Below are 16,317 nucleotides of genomic sequence, written 5' to 3'. Positions count from 1 at the left end.
ACACCGCGCACCACCGGCTTACCGCCAATGTGTTAAAATGTTAAAAGTGTTTATACGACGAGTTCACGTCTCGCGGTACGAGGTGTGCTGCCGCGGCGGCAGCAGCAGCAGCACCACAGAGCAGCAGTCAAGTCGGCGAGCCGCGCGCAGACCCCCGTGGTTCCAAGAGGAACCAAAAGCGTACTGCAACGGGAAGGGAAGTACCGTAACGGCCACGCACGGCCGCCGTGGATGGAGGAAAACGGGGCCCGGCGGGACCACAGAGTGGTCCGCGTATTGCACCCATCCACACGTGTCACGTCATTTTGCTGTGGCAAGCTGTCGAAGCTGACAACAACAAAATCGAGCATATTTCCCGTTAGAAATGTAAAACCGCGTGTAAAACGATCTGCTGCCGTACGAACATTAGCTGCAGGAAATGGTATTCGTACAGAGGATACGTTTGAGGTGCTATATTTAACCAGCAAAGCCTTCCCGAGTCTCAAGACCCTGGATTGGTATCTTTCACCAATTTCACACTAAAGGCAGTTTGACCGTATTTACAGGAGCATATGTTGCTGCCACGGTGTGACGTGTGTCAACCATTTTAATTGTACACTTTTTATAATGAGTTGCCAATCACTGCCCCCCCCCCAAAGGCCCAAATCGGCAAGCAAACCAGCAAGATAAAACGGCACTGTCAATAAGATCAATGCATTTCTTGAATCGAGCAAGGCTACAAGAACTTGCGAAAGGAGGCGAGAATAAGGGGGACAATTCCAAAGTCGAGCGGAGGAGAAGGGGGAGAGGAGAAGCAGAAGAGCTTTCGATCCGCAGCGTTGAGGTTGAAACGCGGCACGGTGGCGGCGGGTTGGCCGGGAGAGCTGTTGCCAGGCGACACACCTCTGCCCAGATTCTGCGCGCACCACTTTCCGCCCCGTGTGATCCGTTTCAAAAGCCGCGACCCTCTTCCCGGGAAACTTAAGCCACGTCAGGTGGCCACGTGCGGGGGGGGGGGGGAGAGTAAGCTGTGGCGCTCGTGCAACCAAACGCTCGCGATTCCAAGCATTCCCACCGCTGCCCACGGCCAAGCAACGTGGCACTGCGTGTCGCCCCCGCCCCCCGTTCGCCTTGGGGAGCGCCGCGATGAGGAAAACCCCTCGGGTGCGCAGGCCTCAGCGAGGACACGTAGCTGGCGGTGTGTGACAGCCTCGCGCGACAACAATGGCGCGAATACCCAATGTACAAATTCTGACATCATCTTCCCGCAACCGGCTTGCAGGTCTGACTCACACTCGAGTGTGGCGGGGGAGGGGGGTCGTAAGGTAGGAGTGGGGGGGTGGCGGGGGTGACTACATTGCTTGACCAGAGCTGAGGTGAACACTACCGTATATGAAGAGTACACAGTAGTGCGGTCAATTTCAAACACAACTTCCTCCCCAGCCGATTAAAAACTACCTCCAGATGGATTTCAAACAACTTAGCTGGCTGAGGACAGCTGCCCTGCTTAACACCGGGGAGCAGGGTGAGAACGATGACTCCGAATAAGGACACAATTTTCCACACTACCAAAGTTACCTAAAACAGCCCCAAGTTGACAGTTTATAAAGCAGCGAGTGAACCAGGCTGCCGCCTACACTTATTAATTCTGCCGAGGCTCGCACGGCATTGTGGGGACTTGTCCACAATGATGCGGCAGCCTAACGGCACCCGAGTTAAATTTGTGGTTCACGTGACGATGAGGTCAATATGCTACACGAGCCAGCTTGCTGATGGTGATTTTAAACTACAGTAAACCAGGGGCAACCAGAAGGAGTGGACACACAAAGTGAAAGAATGAAAGAGCAGACCTTTTAGGCCTGGTGTTAACTATGCAATTGCTCTGGGATCTGGCAGAAGAAGTTATGGTGATGTTATCTGTTGGTGGTGGTGGTGACGGCATCAACAGCATTGGCCTTGATGACCTCTATAACTTCAACTTGAATGGCCTTCCCAGCCATTCCAAGAATATATGTATGTAGAACTTCTTTCCCACCGTACATGGCCAACTGTGCTAATCGGAGGTGCAGAAGAAGAACAACAAACTAATACACAAAAAACTGTTCCCAAAAAATGAGGATGTAATGTACAATAATTATAATCATTCAAAATTGACTCTTACACTTCCGGCACCCACACACACAAAACTGAATAATGTGATGTTGATGATAATAATCATTACATGTGGAATTATGGCAGGTGGTCGAGATTAACAGTCGATTGACAGCCAAAGGAGAGAACGTGCTCCCTATTGGACGTATACCAAGGAGATGGAGCAATGAGATGCTGCTCGTGTGCAGGAGGTGCAGGGTTACTGTATTGCATGACCACGAGAAATGACTACCGCTTGAAGTTGGCCTTGATCCAACAGTGGATTGATCGTGGCTGCTGATGATGATTATGGGGAGGTGGGGACGGCGGTTTACTGCCATTTATTAGGGTGCAGGACGGCACGGGATGGCGTGGGACGGCACGGTTGGCTAACGGTGCTGCAACGGCGCATGTGACGGGAAAGCGGCTCACCCTGCAGCATGCTGCGGTAGGCCGAGTCCGTGATGGCATAGATGTGGGGCGGCATCTCGTGGCGCTTCTTGCCCCGGTACATCTCGATTATCTGGTCCGTGTAGATCGGCAGGTTCTTGTAGGGGTTCACCACCACGCAGAAGAGTCCCGAGTAGGTCTGCGCGGACAACGACAACGCTCGACTCAGCCGCGTTCGCGCATCGGCAGAAAAAACTATTACGTCAAAATAGCCGTTCGCGATATGAATTCACGAACGCAAACGACCGTGCCACAAAAAAAAAAAAATCACGTTGAATTATTAACAGCGGTGCGCCAGGCAATGCTCTTAAGAGGAGTGAGATTCTGCATTTTGCTGGGTATCAGAAAATAGACAGCAGGTACGTCAATATGTACTGTAATAACGAGCGTCAGTTAACCTTCTCCGAGGTCAGTGCACTCTGCATTACCGGTGTGACAGGAGGCATTATACGGAGTGCTGCTTTGGCAGTCCAGTGTACAAGGCCCGAGCGACCGTCTCATTCAGGGAACACGTCAAGGGGCCCCTCCCCCGGACCTCCTCCTCCACATCACTCCCACGGGGCAGCACTGCTCCGTGCAACTGTGACCCGGCTTTCCAAAGAGCAACATTGCTGATTGCAAGCAAAACACACGAGTCACAAGAAGACGAGGATGTTACTGGGGTAGCCCGTGGATGGGCAAAGTGGGAGAAATGAGCAAAACATCAGAGTAGATATTTACATAATTATAATTGGCCCCATGAAGCTTATTTTGAACACTGTATGTGGTTAAGTCATATTTACTATATTTGTTTTATATCCCCTGCATTTGGCCGGGTGGTACTGCTGTTATAATAATGGTGTTTATAATGCTCTTTATCTAGGAAAGCCTCAGCAAGTGACAATACTCTTTATTTAGAGGGTAATTGCATTGGGATAATTGACCGATTTCATTAAATGATGGTAGGCATGCTTAAACAAAACCATACACATAGGGTAACTGTACATATCGCTCCACAGAACTATGTAAATATAATACCGTGCAGTGTGTCCGCATGCGGCAATGAGCATGCGGGGGACAGTGCTCATCTGCATTGGGTGGCCCTGAAAACGTAATGGTGGAAATTCCACATTCTCATGGCAGGTGCTCCAGTTTATGCATAGGATGACCACTTTACTTCCCGCAAAACATATTCTCATGTTATGGACCCTGCAAGGATGATGCTACTAAATATATATATTACATTCAGGACTGTAGGAGACTATAGGAAGTGAAAATCCTCTTGACGTTAAAAAAAACCACAAACAATTCCGCTGATGCGCCTGAAAGCAGAAACACACCACAAACTGTCTGCGGGACGGCGGTCTCCTTCTCACAGGCAGTGAGAAAGAGCTTCGAGCCGTGCGCTCCGACCTCCCACCCTCCCCCCCAACTTCGCTCAGTGCGCGAGGCCTAGCAGGGTTCACTGGCCACTGGAATGTCACAGGAGGTTGACCCTCCTTCTGGCGGATAAGCAGCGACGGACACGGCGACCCAAGAGCACAGCTTCGTTGCACGCTGGTAATCGGGGCAGCGTTGAAACATTGGAGAGCAAAACTCCCCCACTATGTTTTTGCTGTTGCATAAATGTGTGATTATACCTCCACTTCGAGTCTCTAAGCATAATGTACGGTTGCTCGATGAGTATAGTTGTTTTTAGGCATGTTAACCAGAAATTAATTCAATTAGCCAAACATCCCAGTGATGCTCTCTTGGATAAACAGCATTACTATTATTATTAATCTACTCTGATGTTTTATTACGGCCTCCAAGTTTGCACCTCCGCAGGCTACCAAAGTAACATTTGAATCTCCGTAATTTTACAAATCCTCCTGCGCTCGCGCTTTGACGCGTATTCCTAAAGTGTGCGGCCAGCTCTCGCCTGCCCGAGGCTGCGGCATCAGCGCAGTCTCACTCTCCTTCCTGCTGCTGCTGCTGCTCGTCTTTCGCAGGCGGCAGGAAGCCACCGAGCGACACACAGAAAAAACGCTGGCGCTGCACGCGTGGTGGGACGTGGTCCTACAAGCACACGCCATCTGGAAGTGGGGGGGGGGACTCTTGTGCCGGTGCCGCTTGCACGACCCCCATCTCGTGCTTGTGCCGTAATGCCGCACTGATTAAGTGACTTTGCACCGCCACTGCGTCCAGATATTGCCCGCGCTCATCAACGCTTCGCTCGGGGAGGCGCTTCGAGACGACGTCGCCGAGCGTCGCCAACGAACGCCATCGCCCCAGGGCGGTTGGTGGTGGAGCAGGAACAGTCTCGGCGCGGATTTGTGAAATTAACGCTCACCTCATGGCTGTAAACTGGTATTTTAAACACCCAGGCTTAAAGCTCATAGCACTTCCAGCGCACTATTAATTAAGTATCCAAAATTAGGTTTTGATTCGTGTTTATTTGCACCGACATCCCTGAAGATAATTTCCACGCACCTACAAAATGTTGCACTCAAATCACGTATCGTCTTAACTATGTCACAAATGTCTAAACTCGTGAATGTAATCGCCTGCGTATTTTTTTTTGTCCAACTTGGTGAATAAATTTGCGTTCTTTCAAGGCACCCTTGCCAGCATGCTTCGTTTTTTTTTCTCAAGGAATGAGTTACAGAAGGTGGTTAACTGCTCGTGAAATCCATCATCCAATGTTTAGTATCAATCATAGATCGGGCTGAAACATTGCACCAAGTGCAGACACGGAGCAGACTCTCTCGACTATGTGACCCAGACTAACTTTTTTTGGTTCACGGATGCAGGAACTGGTATAAATTGTGATTTTCGTAACAGTTGCCACATTCACCCATAGACGTGTAAACTCATGGCAGTGCGGGCAGTGCGGGCGGTGAGGGACTACTGTGGAATGCTGGCACGATGGCGAACTTGTCAGATGGCAATCGAAGAGCAGATCCCACAACATGCTCATTAAGATCGCTAATGATTCGTTAGGACGCACAAGGCCAGATTAGGACCGGACCGCTGAAAACGTTTAGAAAGTGCGTATTCATTTGTTCACGTTGCATTAGGAGCTCGAAAAGCTCAACCCAAGCACACAGCTTCGATACACCACACTCCTGCACATACTTCCTGCATACACTCACAAACAAAGAAAAAGATCCCCCGTGTAGCCTTAACAGACTGTTGAGGCAAGTGCTGTTAGCAAGCACCAATAAAGGCTGGCACGGCACGCGAAGGGGTGGGTGACCATCACCACACCCGGCCGCCATTGTCTCACCAGTGGCGATGTTTACACACCGCACCAGGTACTCATTTGAGGACGACTCGACCTCGGGGAGGCCCAAGACCTGTTCAGATAACCGTCACTGGTGTTGGCCGTGCGTGGGAATCGAACTCGGGTAGCAGAGTTCGTAGCACAGCGCGTTAACCGTTGCACTACCGCTCCCCTCAAGCACACACGCAAACACACGCAAACACACGCCAACACAAACGTGCACCTTCCCCCTCTCCCACAAACCCCCGCCACACTCCCTCCCTCCCAGAGCAGACCAAATTCCACTCCCACAGGCGAGTTAACCCCCATTCCCAACACACACTACCCATACAAAAATACACCCCTAATCCACAACCCTCCCCTCCGCCCCTCCACACACTACTACCGTCCCCATCACATAAACGAGCCTCCCACTTAGCCCAACTCCAGACAAACTCCGCTCTCTCACGCAAACCCACTCAAAAACACACATGCAAAGATAAAGACAAATATCCTCCATCTAGCGTCAGACACTGTTGCGGAAAATGCTGTTAACGAGCATGTACTAAGGCCAGCGTGGGAGCACACCATTGCCTCCCAGACGCCGACGTTTGCAAGCTGCACCGCGGTTTTCACTTCAGGCAGAGACAAGATAAGGGAACGTGGTCCGAACTGCAAATGGTGATGAGTGAAGCTGCATTTTCAAAGGATTCTGACCGATGATAACATTAATCGAAAATGGTTGAGTCCACCTTGTGGGGTGGCCCAGGCCTAGTTAAGGATCCACTGGTCAACATGGTCAAAAAATGGATTGCGGTAGGTCGCAGTGCAGTGTCCGAACAAAGACTACGATCCCTCACGTAGCCATATCACAAACGATTGAGGCAAGTGCTGTTAGCGAGCACCAATTAAGGCCGGCACTGCACACCACCGGCGTGGGTGGCCAGCACCCCGCCCAGCCGCCTTTGTCTCCCCATTGCTGCTGATTACACACTGCAAGAGGCATTCCTTTTAAGGCTGAGTCGACCTGGTGGAGGCCCAGGACCGGGTAAAATATTCACCAATGTTATTATTTGTGAGCGGGAATCGAATTCGGTGCGAACACGCACACATGCGTGCACTCTCCACTCTCTCACACACACAATACGATAAAGCACGGTCTGGATGTAGACGGCGCGGGAGGAGCATACGGGTCTGGAAAGCATGAAGAGATTGTTTGTTTGCTTTAAGAGCCGGGAACGAGCGGTAGAATGGGACAGGCCCAATGGAGGAATTGAGACGACATTATGCACAAGAGGTCTGAAGACACTTCAACGAGCGGAGACGGTCAGTCAGTCATGCGCATAAGGAAAGAGGCAAGTCTTGAGCCGACATATGTAGAACTTCTTTTGCACAGTATGCAGCCAACAGCGCTAATTTGAGGTTTAAAGCAGGGAGAGAGTCTCAGCAGTTCAGAGTTCCAGAGGAAGGGAATTCTAGACATTGAGAGCAGCAGCGGCAGCGAAGAGTAATCCTCCCATCAAGTGGAGGCTTTGACAGAAGGCCTTGAAAGTTTGAACGGATGGTCACGGGAAGAGGAATAGAAGTGGGACGATTGGGCGGAGGTACGCACAAAAACATCGGATACGGTCGCCCACTCTCACCCAAGCATGCACACCTGTACAAAGATAAAGATCCCCCGTATAGCCTTAACAGACTATTGAGGAGAGTGCTGTTAGCAAGCACCTATGAAGGCCAGCATTGCACACGAGACGCTGGGTGGCTAACACCACACCCGGCCACCTTTGTCTCCTCAGTACTAATGTTCCAGGTACTAATTTAAGGCTGAGTCGACCTAGAGGAACCACAGGACCGGTTCAAACATTTGCCATTTTTATCGGTCGTGAGCGGAAATTGAATTTGAGTCGCCGGGTTTGTAGCAGTGGAGTGCGCGAACCACTACACTGCCTGCCTGTATACACACACAAATGGTGCTCGCTCACACACACCAATACCCGCCATTCGCCACTAACTGACGGTGACGTCACCACGGCGCCTGTGCCAGGCCACACACACACACTCACGTACGCGTGCACGCACGGGTGCGAACTCACGTAGATGAGTCCCGAGTAGTATCGGTCCTTGAGGTTGTGCAGCACGGATGCCTCATTGAGGCATGTGAGCTCCGCCATGTCCTCCACCTTGCAGAACTTGGGCGGGTTCATCTTCTGAATGTCATCCTTGTTCACCACCGCCTTCTTGCCGTTCTCCGCCAGCTCCACCACCACGTCGTCGCCGCGCTCCTCCTGCACGCTGGCCGACTCGAAGCCGTGGCGTTCCGACGGCACCCACACCAGACGCTTGGCGGTCCAGTCCGCCTGCTGCCCGGGCACACAATGCCCCGCAATCGTCAACTTACCCGCCGGTCACGCCGGCCCCGTCCGCACCGTAGCGGCATGACTCTCAGCTTAGCACCCTACCCCAACGCCACCACGAGCCCCCACAGGCATTTGTTAACCCGAGGATCAAGATCAAAAAATGCCATCATCGTGATGCCACCATCACCGCATCTCATCGTGATGCCACCATCACTGCATCTCATCGTGATGCCACCATCACTGCATCTCATCGTGATGCCACTACTGCCGCATCTCATGGTGATGCCACCACCGCGCATCTCATCGTGTAGCCACCACCGTGCATCTCATCGTGATGCCACCATCACCGCATCTCATCGTAATGCCACCACTGCGCATCTCATCGTGATGTCACCACTGCGCATCTCATCGTGATGTCACCATCACTGCATCTCATCGTAATGCCACCACCGCGCATCTCATCGTGATGCCACCATTACCGCATCTCATCGTGATGCCACCATCACTGCATCTCATCGTGATATTCTACGAGCCAATATCCCCCTCAATAAAGTAGGCGGTCAGTGCACATTACGACAGAATTGGAATGGTACAGCGGGCATGGAACAACAAGAATTATAAAAACCCTGTCAGTACCCTCAGCGGCTAACACCGACTAAGTAAAATAAATTGCAACCGCACGCAAAATAAAGTGCAGCCGCACACAACGAACAGCATAAGAAAAGTACAATAGAAACGCGACCTCCAAGATCTGTCCTCGTAGAATACCACCACGTGCTCTTAGGCTATTCCCCTTGGTTGCGAGACTGGTGGTCGCTCTCACCGTCTTGTTTATATGGGCTTTTTTTACGTTTTGTTTGACAGTTTTGTTCGCTATCTTAGCCTACACGTAAGGTAAATAAACTGTTTCCAAAACGTGTAGATAATTGACTTGTAAATGCACTCCCGAATGCTCATATGCTGCGTAAGATTTTCCTTTTTAAATAGACGAATCGATGCAACGTTACATGAATGTCACGTGTGATTATTACAGTGCACCCACAAAGTTAGTATAAAGAGTCAACAAAAGTCTTCCTGCTCACACAGGCTTTTGGTGGCATGTACATCTGAGCCAGAGATCGAAATTCCACAATCCAGGATCATAATATTTATACTGGAAGAATCCGAAGAGCTACAAAGCGCTTTTTCACAGATGTCCAGTAGAGGCGGGTCAGAAAGTTACAAGAACAAACATTACAAAAACACGAGGAGTGCAAGTAAAGGAAAATTAATCACGAAAAAAAATATTTTTTATTTTACCAGGTAAAGCCCACGGAGCTATTAGCTTCTTTTCAGAAGCGACCTGGCAACAAATGATGGCTCAACCAAGTGGCTTATCACGTGGAAATTTATAGCAGCTGCCAAATAATCTATATAATCACAGTTTTGCTCTGGACAGCTGATGGTGTCTTTTCAAAAAAGTGGTATTCATTTCATTGACACCAGGGAGGCCTCAAAATTCAACTCGTGACCTTCCGATTGTCTGCACCACATGGCCGAATATGATCACCATTCTTAGTTTTACATTATCAAGCGAATTGTGATGATGACGATCGTGAAATTACACCATCAGCAATATTCAGTGAAGCACAAACTGTTCCAACATAGTTTGGTTTTATCTATGCTTTGCTGCGTAGTAAAATGTAATGATATTTTGATATTCCAATTACGGGGAATGACATTGCATCCCCGATAAATCAACTTACTTCTCTGGATTTACAATGTGAAGTCTTATCTCGAACCAGCATTGGTGTGGTAATGTATCTGTGCTGCGTTCAAGTGCAGAAACACCATTTATAGTCACGAAACAAAAAGGAAACATTAACATCGTTATCAGGGTTCTACATTCGACCCTGTCACTGTCTCTTCTGGAATGGGGGTTTGCAAGACATTAGCATCTTAGTTTTATAATTGTTTTTTTACCCTTTTATCTTGCAACAAAACTGACACCTTTTTTTACGAGGAGTCATGTTTGCATAGACCACAACACCTGCAGTCATAATGCAAACAAAAACACATAACTCTGATAATGTATGCTCTGTCCTTGAAGTTGATTGGTCCACACCCGAGACAGCTTTCCTTAGAGCCTAGTCTCACATTTTTTACTGGCAAATGAGGTACCAATGGTGTAAATCTTAGTTTAAGTCTATGTACCAATGCAACGTCATTCACTGACGCAGTATTGCATTTCGATTGTTCGAAATTTGTTGATATTATACGGATGTTAACATATAATTCAGCAGAGCGTTAATGACGTGCACTAAAGTCTACTTTATTCCGTTTCTTTGCACGCCGCTCTTGCACTTGTGGCCTCTGCATTTTCTTCTCAGCTCTGCTGAGCAAAGAACCATCTCATTTCAATTGCCTCTCGCCTGCTCAAATAAAATAAAAAACACGAGTTCCACTCAAACAGTGTCCAGTGGGTGTTGGTGGTGGTGGGTGGTCGTGAGGGGGAAAGCCGTGGTCACACATCGGCGGCGATTCTCAGTGACCGCACAGCGAGCAACGGCCAGGCACAGCCAAGTCCCACGACGTCATCACGGCTCGAAGGAGCAGGCATGCAGGGACAGACGCCGCGTGGCTTACAGCGTACCTGTGTAGCCATGTTGTAGACGACGCCCTTGTCAACATACAGATACTTGTCTGGGTCCTCCGAAAAGCTGATGCTGCTCCGGTGCGCCATGACGCTCCCTGTGGCGGCCTGCTGGGCGGACATGATGATGCTCCCTGTGGCCTTTGCTGTGCGGATGGAGGGCCACGCGCAAAAACATCATGCGTGCGATTTTAGGCGACGTGGTCACATGAATGCTTTCCATTGGCGGGAGCCAAAAGCGGTCCGGCTAAGATTGCTACACTAACGAATGGTTCACGGCCGATGACTTTTGCGTGTAAATATAAAGCGTGACACGGGGACGCAACGCGCCCCAGAATCTTGGCGCTCGATGCCGAACGAAGATATCATCGCTCAACTGCCACGGCCATGACATAATTGACCACGGCTTGGATTACGACACCGAAATGCAGAAACAACTAATTTTTGTATCGCCGTTAGGCAATGCTGTGACTGTACACAGCAATCCAATCACACACCTACAAAAGGCGACAATAGCCCTGCCGGCCCCGTGAGCACAGTAAGCTCGGATTAGGCCCTCCGAGTTGGCCCGCAGATGCAGGGGTGGCACAGCTGCTGTCACTCTGCGCGCCGCACGCCAAGAGGCCCAGTCGCCACAGCGCAAACCTCTTCCATTACACACCATGCACCACCACTCCATCGCCACGCACACCTCCGTAAGCGCGCACGTCACACCGTGGAGGCGTTACACATCTTTTCCATTGCACCCCACACACATCTCTGTCGCCACACACACACACCTCCATCACCACACACACCACTATAATGCACACCAAGTACCATACACTCCACCACACAGCACCTCTAAGCAATAGACACACCATTATGGTACCATGCATGCCTTGATCACCAGGCACACAATGAATACTAGAGACACCACTACCAGATTAATGGATTTTCACCAGGCCCACGTACACCACTTAGCAGCGCTAAATAACCACACACAGCCTCACTATTTCACCAGAAATCCCATCAACACCACCAACCAAATATCACACTTCGATCGCCAGACAAACCATTATAAGCATTCACAACACGACACCACCACCATCACCAGCAGCACCAGCAAAGCCATCACCACCGCCAGGCTCCCCCTAATGCGGATATCGAGCTGATGTGGTTAATAAATTTCGTGCCAATACCGTACACCATAAACCCTTTTTTTTTGGCCTCAGTGGCAACTCGTAAAATAACCTCCCTGCCGTGCGGTTAAGGTCTTAACGGTCGCCACGAAATCACACCGTGGATTATTCAGGCTCATGAAGACGCATTTACCGAGTCAGACAGCAAGAGAGCTGGGACCCCCCCCCACCTCCTGTCACCCCCCCCCCATCACTGCGGAACCTGCCAAACGCTACTACACCTTGGTGACAAACGAGCAGAGGCTCTGCAGCACCGGCTCCAATTGGGAATCCAAGAACAGGCGGCGGCTTCGCTGCTTTTAAAGGAACATTTGTTACGTTACGTGACTCATGCTGCGAATACGGGTTTAATTTTAGCCAAGGGGGGGGGGGGGTAACAGAGTAGCCACCGTGTGGACCGTCTATATTCGTCCGCACAAAATACACCCGTGGCCTGTGCGGCCCCCATTATGACGATGGCACAATTTTTCGGCGCGCGAAAACTCCAGGGGTTTCTCTTTTGCGGCACATGTCTGGGGGCTGCTGGGGCAGTCGACAGCAGTTGCAGCAGCTGGAGGGGCAGCAGGAGGGGCAGCGGCTGCCCTTGGCAAGGGGTGTAGGGGCATGGGAAGGGAACAGGGGGTGTGGTGGGGGCAAGCGGGAGAGGGACAGTAGGCTAACAGGGTGGGGGGGGGAGATGGGGAGAGATTCCGACTGGCGGGAACAATGAGGCCACAATCAGTTTGGTAGAAAGTGAACGTTTTAATAACCAGATATGAGCCCTTTCAAAGCGGACTGGCTGGTGGCGCTGTGGGTTAAACGCACTGCACGAAAAACGCCAAAGACACGAGTTTGATTACCATTGTGGCAAGTGACACTGTACCTAAATCGGTCCTGGCCTCCAACCAACCCGCATTGACCAGCGTGGTGAAGTATGGTCAAACAATCTCTACGGACCGGCAAGATATTGCGAGGCCTTCGTCCAAGCAATTGATTAACAAAGCGCTGTAAGCTAAGATCCCCTTGATAATTGGAATCCCTCTGTTAAGGGAGACCTGGGATTAAATAATTAATAAGTCAGGGAATGGGAATTGGAGGGTTGGGGGTTGGGGGGGGGGGTTGGGTAGATGGGTAGATGAAGAAGGGGTCACAAAGAGAGGATGAGAGGCAGCAGGAGGAGGAGGGAAGTAGGGGATGGGGAAGGGAGGAAGGCAAGATAGTTTGGACGATACTGCCCTGATGAGCCTCTTCTAAACTGCCCGGAACACCCTGAATCCGACTCCAAAGCCAGGCCCAGTTCGTGACAAAACAAAGACCACGAACCACGCGGCGAAAAAAGCAATAAAATGTTAAAACACGGCCAACCCCCCCCCCCCAGCAATTACCACAATCACTGGACACAACCCACCGTCATTTAAAATCGGCAACCACAGGCATAATCGTGGCGACAATCACAGTGACAGCCACATTGACAAGTATAACCATCATAGGCACATTATCAACTCAACGATAACCACGTAGAACTTATCGGTAATATAACTTAATGGTCATGGCAACCACAAAGCCGTCCACGATCAGAACCCAAGCACTCGCAACACCCACACTCAACCACATTTGCAACCTAACCACATTTGGAACCACAGTCCATCACAACCACAGTTCAAATGCAACTCCGGCCCTACCAGAACCAAACCACCACCGATCCTCGACCCAACCGCAACCCTTCCACAATCTCCACTACAACCTCAGCCATTTCTCAACCACAATCACAACCTGTCCACCACCCAACCACAATGACAACCACGGCACAACCACAACCACAGCTCAACCACAACAGCGGCCACACCCCGCCACTGACAACACACAACCGCAGTCCAACCACATCAACAGCCAAAGCCACAACGTTGCCACAGCCCAAACCACAACCACGCTACGGCCCCACCACAGCTCAACCATTTCAGCAAGCACACACCACCACCACCACCACGGATGAAACACAACCACAGCAAACAACCACAGCCACAACTGCCCGGGCCTGCCCGGGCCCGAATAACGGGTACCCGGCCGCGCCATGTTGAGCTCTCCCGCCCGAAGGGACGCGGCTCACACCTCGCGGAGCCGGACTCTGAGCCGGACACAACCCACACAAGCAGCTCGAACCAACCGGGACCCTGACCGCAACCCCCCGACCCGGACCCCCCCCCCACCCCCCCCGGCTTTGCCTCTCACCTCGGGGTCCCCGCTAGCTCATGCGAGAGCAGCAGCAGCAGCAGCGCAGAGCGGCGCGCGCCCTGCAGCAGCAGCAGCAGCGACGGAATGAGCGCGCTCAGGCCCCCCGCCTGCCCCGCCCCTCGTCTCGCGCACCCTCCCCACGCTCCCCCCCCTCACATAGACCCCTCCCCCCCCCCCCATGGGCCCGCCCCTCGTCTCGCGCACCCCCGCCCCCCCCACTTTTCGAGCCACCCCTCCCATAAACCCGCCCCTCGTCTCTCGCACCCCCCCTCCCCCATAGACCCGTTACTCATCTCGCGCACCCCCCGCCCCCCCCCATAAACCCGCCCCTCAATTAGCGCCCCCCCCATAAACCCGCCCCTCGTCTCTCGCACCCCCTCCCCCATAGACCCGTTATTCATCTCGCGCACCCCCCCCCGCCTCCCCCATAAACCCGCCCCCCCCCATAAACCCGCCCCTCAATTAGCGCCGCCCCCCCCTAGCCACCCCCCCCTAGCCCCCCCATAAACCCGCCCCTCGTCTCGCGCACCCCCTCCCCCGCCTACCGTCTTACACGCCCACTTTATAGGCCCCGCCCCCCGTCTCGCGCACCGCCCCCTTTAATAGAGCCCACCCCCTACAAATCTCTCCCACCCCCCCCACCTCCTCGCATCACGCTCTCGCCCCCTAATAACCCCCGCCCCTCCCGCACCTGTCTTACAGAGGGCCCCGCCCCTCGTCTCGGGCCCCCACCCCCCAACCCCCCTTCTTTTCTGGACCCTTCCCTCCTCCTCACCGCCCCCCTCCCCCCGAGTAGGAATGCATGTCAGGGTGACTTGAGGTGATGGGGATACCCAGCAGCACTAGCGGTCATGGGGGGTTGGCCTTGGAGTGGGGGGGGGGTGCAAGTGAAGAGAGGTTATTGGGGAGTTTAGTTTCCGGGAAGTGGATGTTTAATTCGGGGTTCTCGGAGGGGTTCATTGGCAGGGGTGGCTCTAAGCATAAGGAAACTAACGTTTAGGGCCTCAATCAACGCAAGGGGGCCCTGGATTCATGGAAAATATGGGTGAATCAATAATTATCTCGAATTAAAATCAGAACAAACAACACGATAATTACGCCTATGAATACAGTATATCTCTCATTCCAATAATGTCTGCATCTCTCTTCTCTTGTCTGACTCCATCTCATACTCTATTACATCTGGCCTCACTACATCTCTATCTATTGCCGAACGCCTCTTCCGTCATCTTCGCTTGGAGTTCACAAATTATAATGAGTGGGGGGGGCACTCAAAATATGTTTTGCTTTGGGCCCTCAATGGCACAGGAGCGCCACTGGTTGTTTGGGTGTCTGGGATAGTTAATTGGGGTGACGTGAAGAATAGGGGAGGAAGGGGGGGGGTAAGGGGATTTGTGGGAGGAGCCTCAATCCCTCTACCCTCTGTGACGTCACCTAGACGGGCTGCTTCGTCCCTATACATGATAATACAGTACAGTACTCGACAGTACTCGGTATAGTAAATCAATATATAACAATAGAGTAAGGCAGTGAAAACGACAGTGATGTATTGCTGGGCAATGCTGGGGCTTCCACTTTAAAAACCACGCGGACACTTGAATTGTTTTGGCGTCGCGCGTACGATGTCTAAACAAAACGCGACCGTTATAAGCAGGCAAAGGGCGGTGACATGACGTCATTCCCAAACCACACGGCATGACGTCGGGCTGAGGCGTCCAGAAGATTTCGTCGGCAGGAAAAAAATGCTGTGATGTCTCGCTCAAAGCACCTGCACGGTGACGTCATACCGAAGAGCACAGGTTGATTGCGTCATTGTAATTAAAAGATTGTCTGCGGATTGCGTCATTCGCAAGTGCCCAATCTGAAACTGGGTCATTCCGCAGCGGGTATAGCGGATGACGTCAGTCTCAAACGTCTACAAATGTTGTGCCTAGGTGATGACGCCATGGTGGTGAATAATGGCATGACGTCACGCAATACTTAAGCGCCGGAATTTACAACAATGCTGCAGTCCATAATATAGGTTTTTGGGGTTAGGGGCTGTTCATAAATGACGTCACGCACCTGGGGGGGTCAGATATTTGTAACGGTGTGTGACGAGGAGGGGGGGAGTATGAGAAATGTGACGTCACGTCAAAATGCGCAACTTTAAAT

General features: G+C 51.6%; 1 protein-coding gene across 8 annotated transcripts in view; it reads right to left on the bottom strand.

Moving 5' to 3' along the window:
• LOC144719035 (myosin-10-like) overlaps nucleotides 1-14,273 on the bottom strand; it is a 79,716-nt gene extending 65,443 nt beyond the window's left edge. For 5 of the 8 annotated variants that reach the window (XM_078594775.1, XM_078594779.1, XM_078594777.1 and 2 more), the window contains exons 1-4: nucleotides 14,161-14,273; nucleotides 10,772-10,917; nucleotides 7,876-8,142; nucleotides 2,542-2,698 (exon numbers count right to left, since the gene is read on the bottom strand). In XM_078594775.1, the coding sequence (XP_078450901.1) occupies nucleotides 2,542-2,698; nucleotides 7,876-8,142; nucleotides 10,772-10,894 (547 nt within the window). In that variant the 5' untranslated portion in view covers nucleotides 10,895-10,917; nucleotides 14,161-14,273. The remainder of the gene's footprint in view (nucleotides 1-2,541; nucleotides 2,699-7,875; nucleotides 8,143-10,771; nucleotides 10,918-14,160) is intronic. The other 3 variants (XM_078594776.1, XM_078594778.1, XM_078594782.1) reach the window with 1 other exon arrangement.
• Between the last annotated feature and the right edge of the window lie 2,044 nt (nucleotides 14,274-16,317).

The sequence above is a fragment of the Lampetra planeri genome, chromosome 5 (assembly GCF_965212315.1).
Source record: "Lampetra planeri chromosome 5, kcLamPlan1.2.h2, whole genome shotgun sequence".
Taxonomy (NCBI): domain Eukaryota; kingdom Metazoa; phylum Chordata; class Hyperoartia; order Petromyzontiformes; family Petromyzontidae; genus Lampetra; species Lampetra planeri.
Note: the sequence above shows the minus strand (reverse complement) of the source record. Positions and strands in the feature narration are given on the sequence as shown.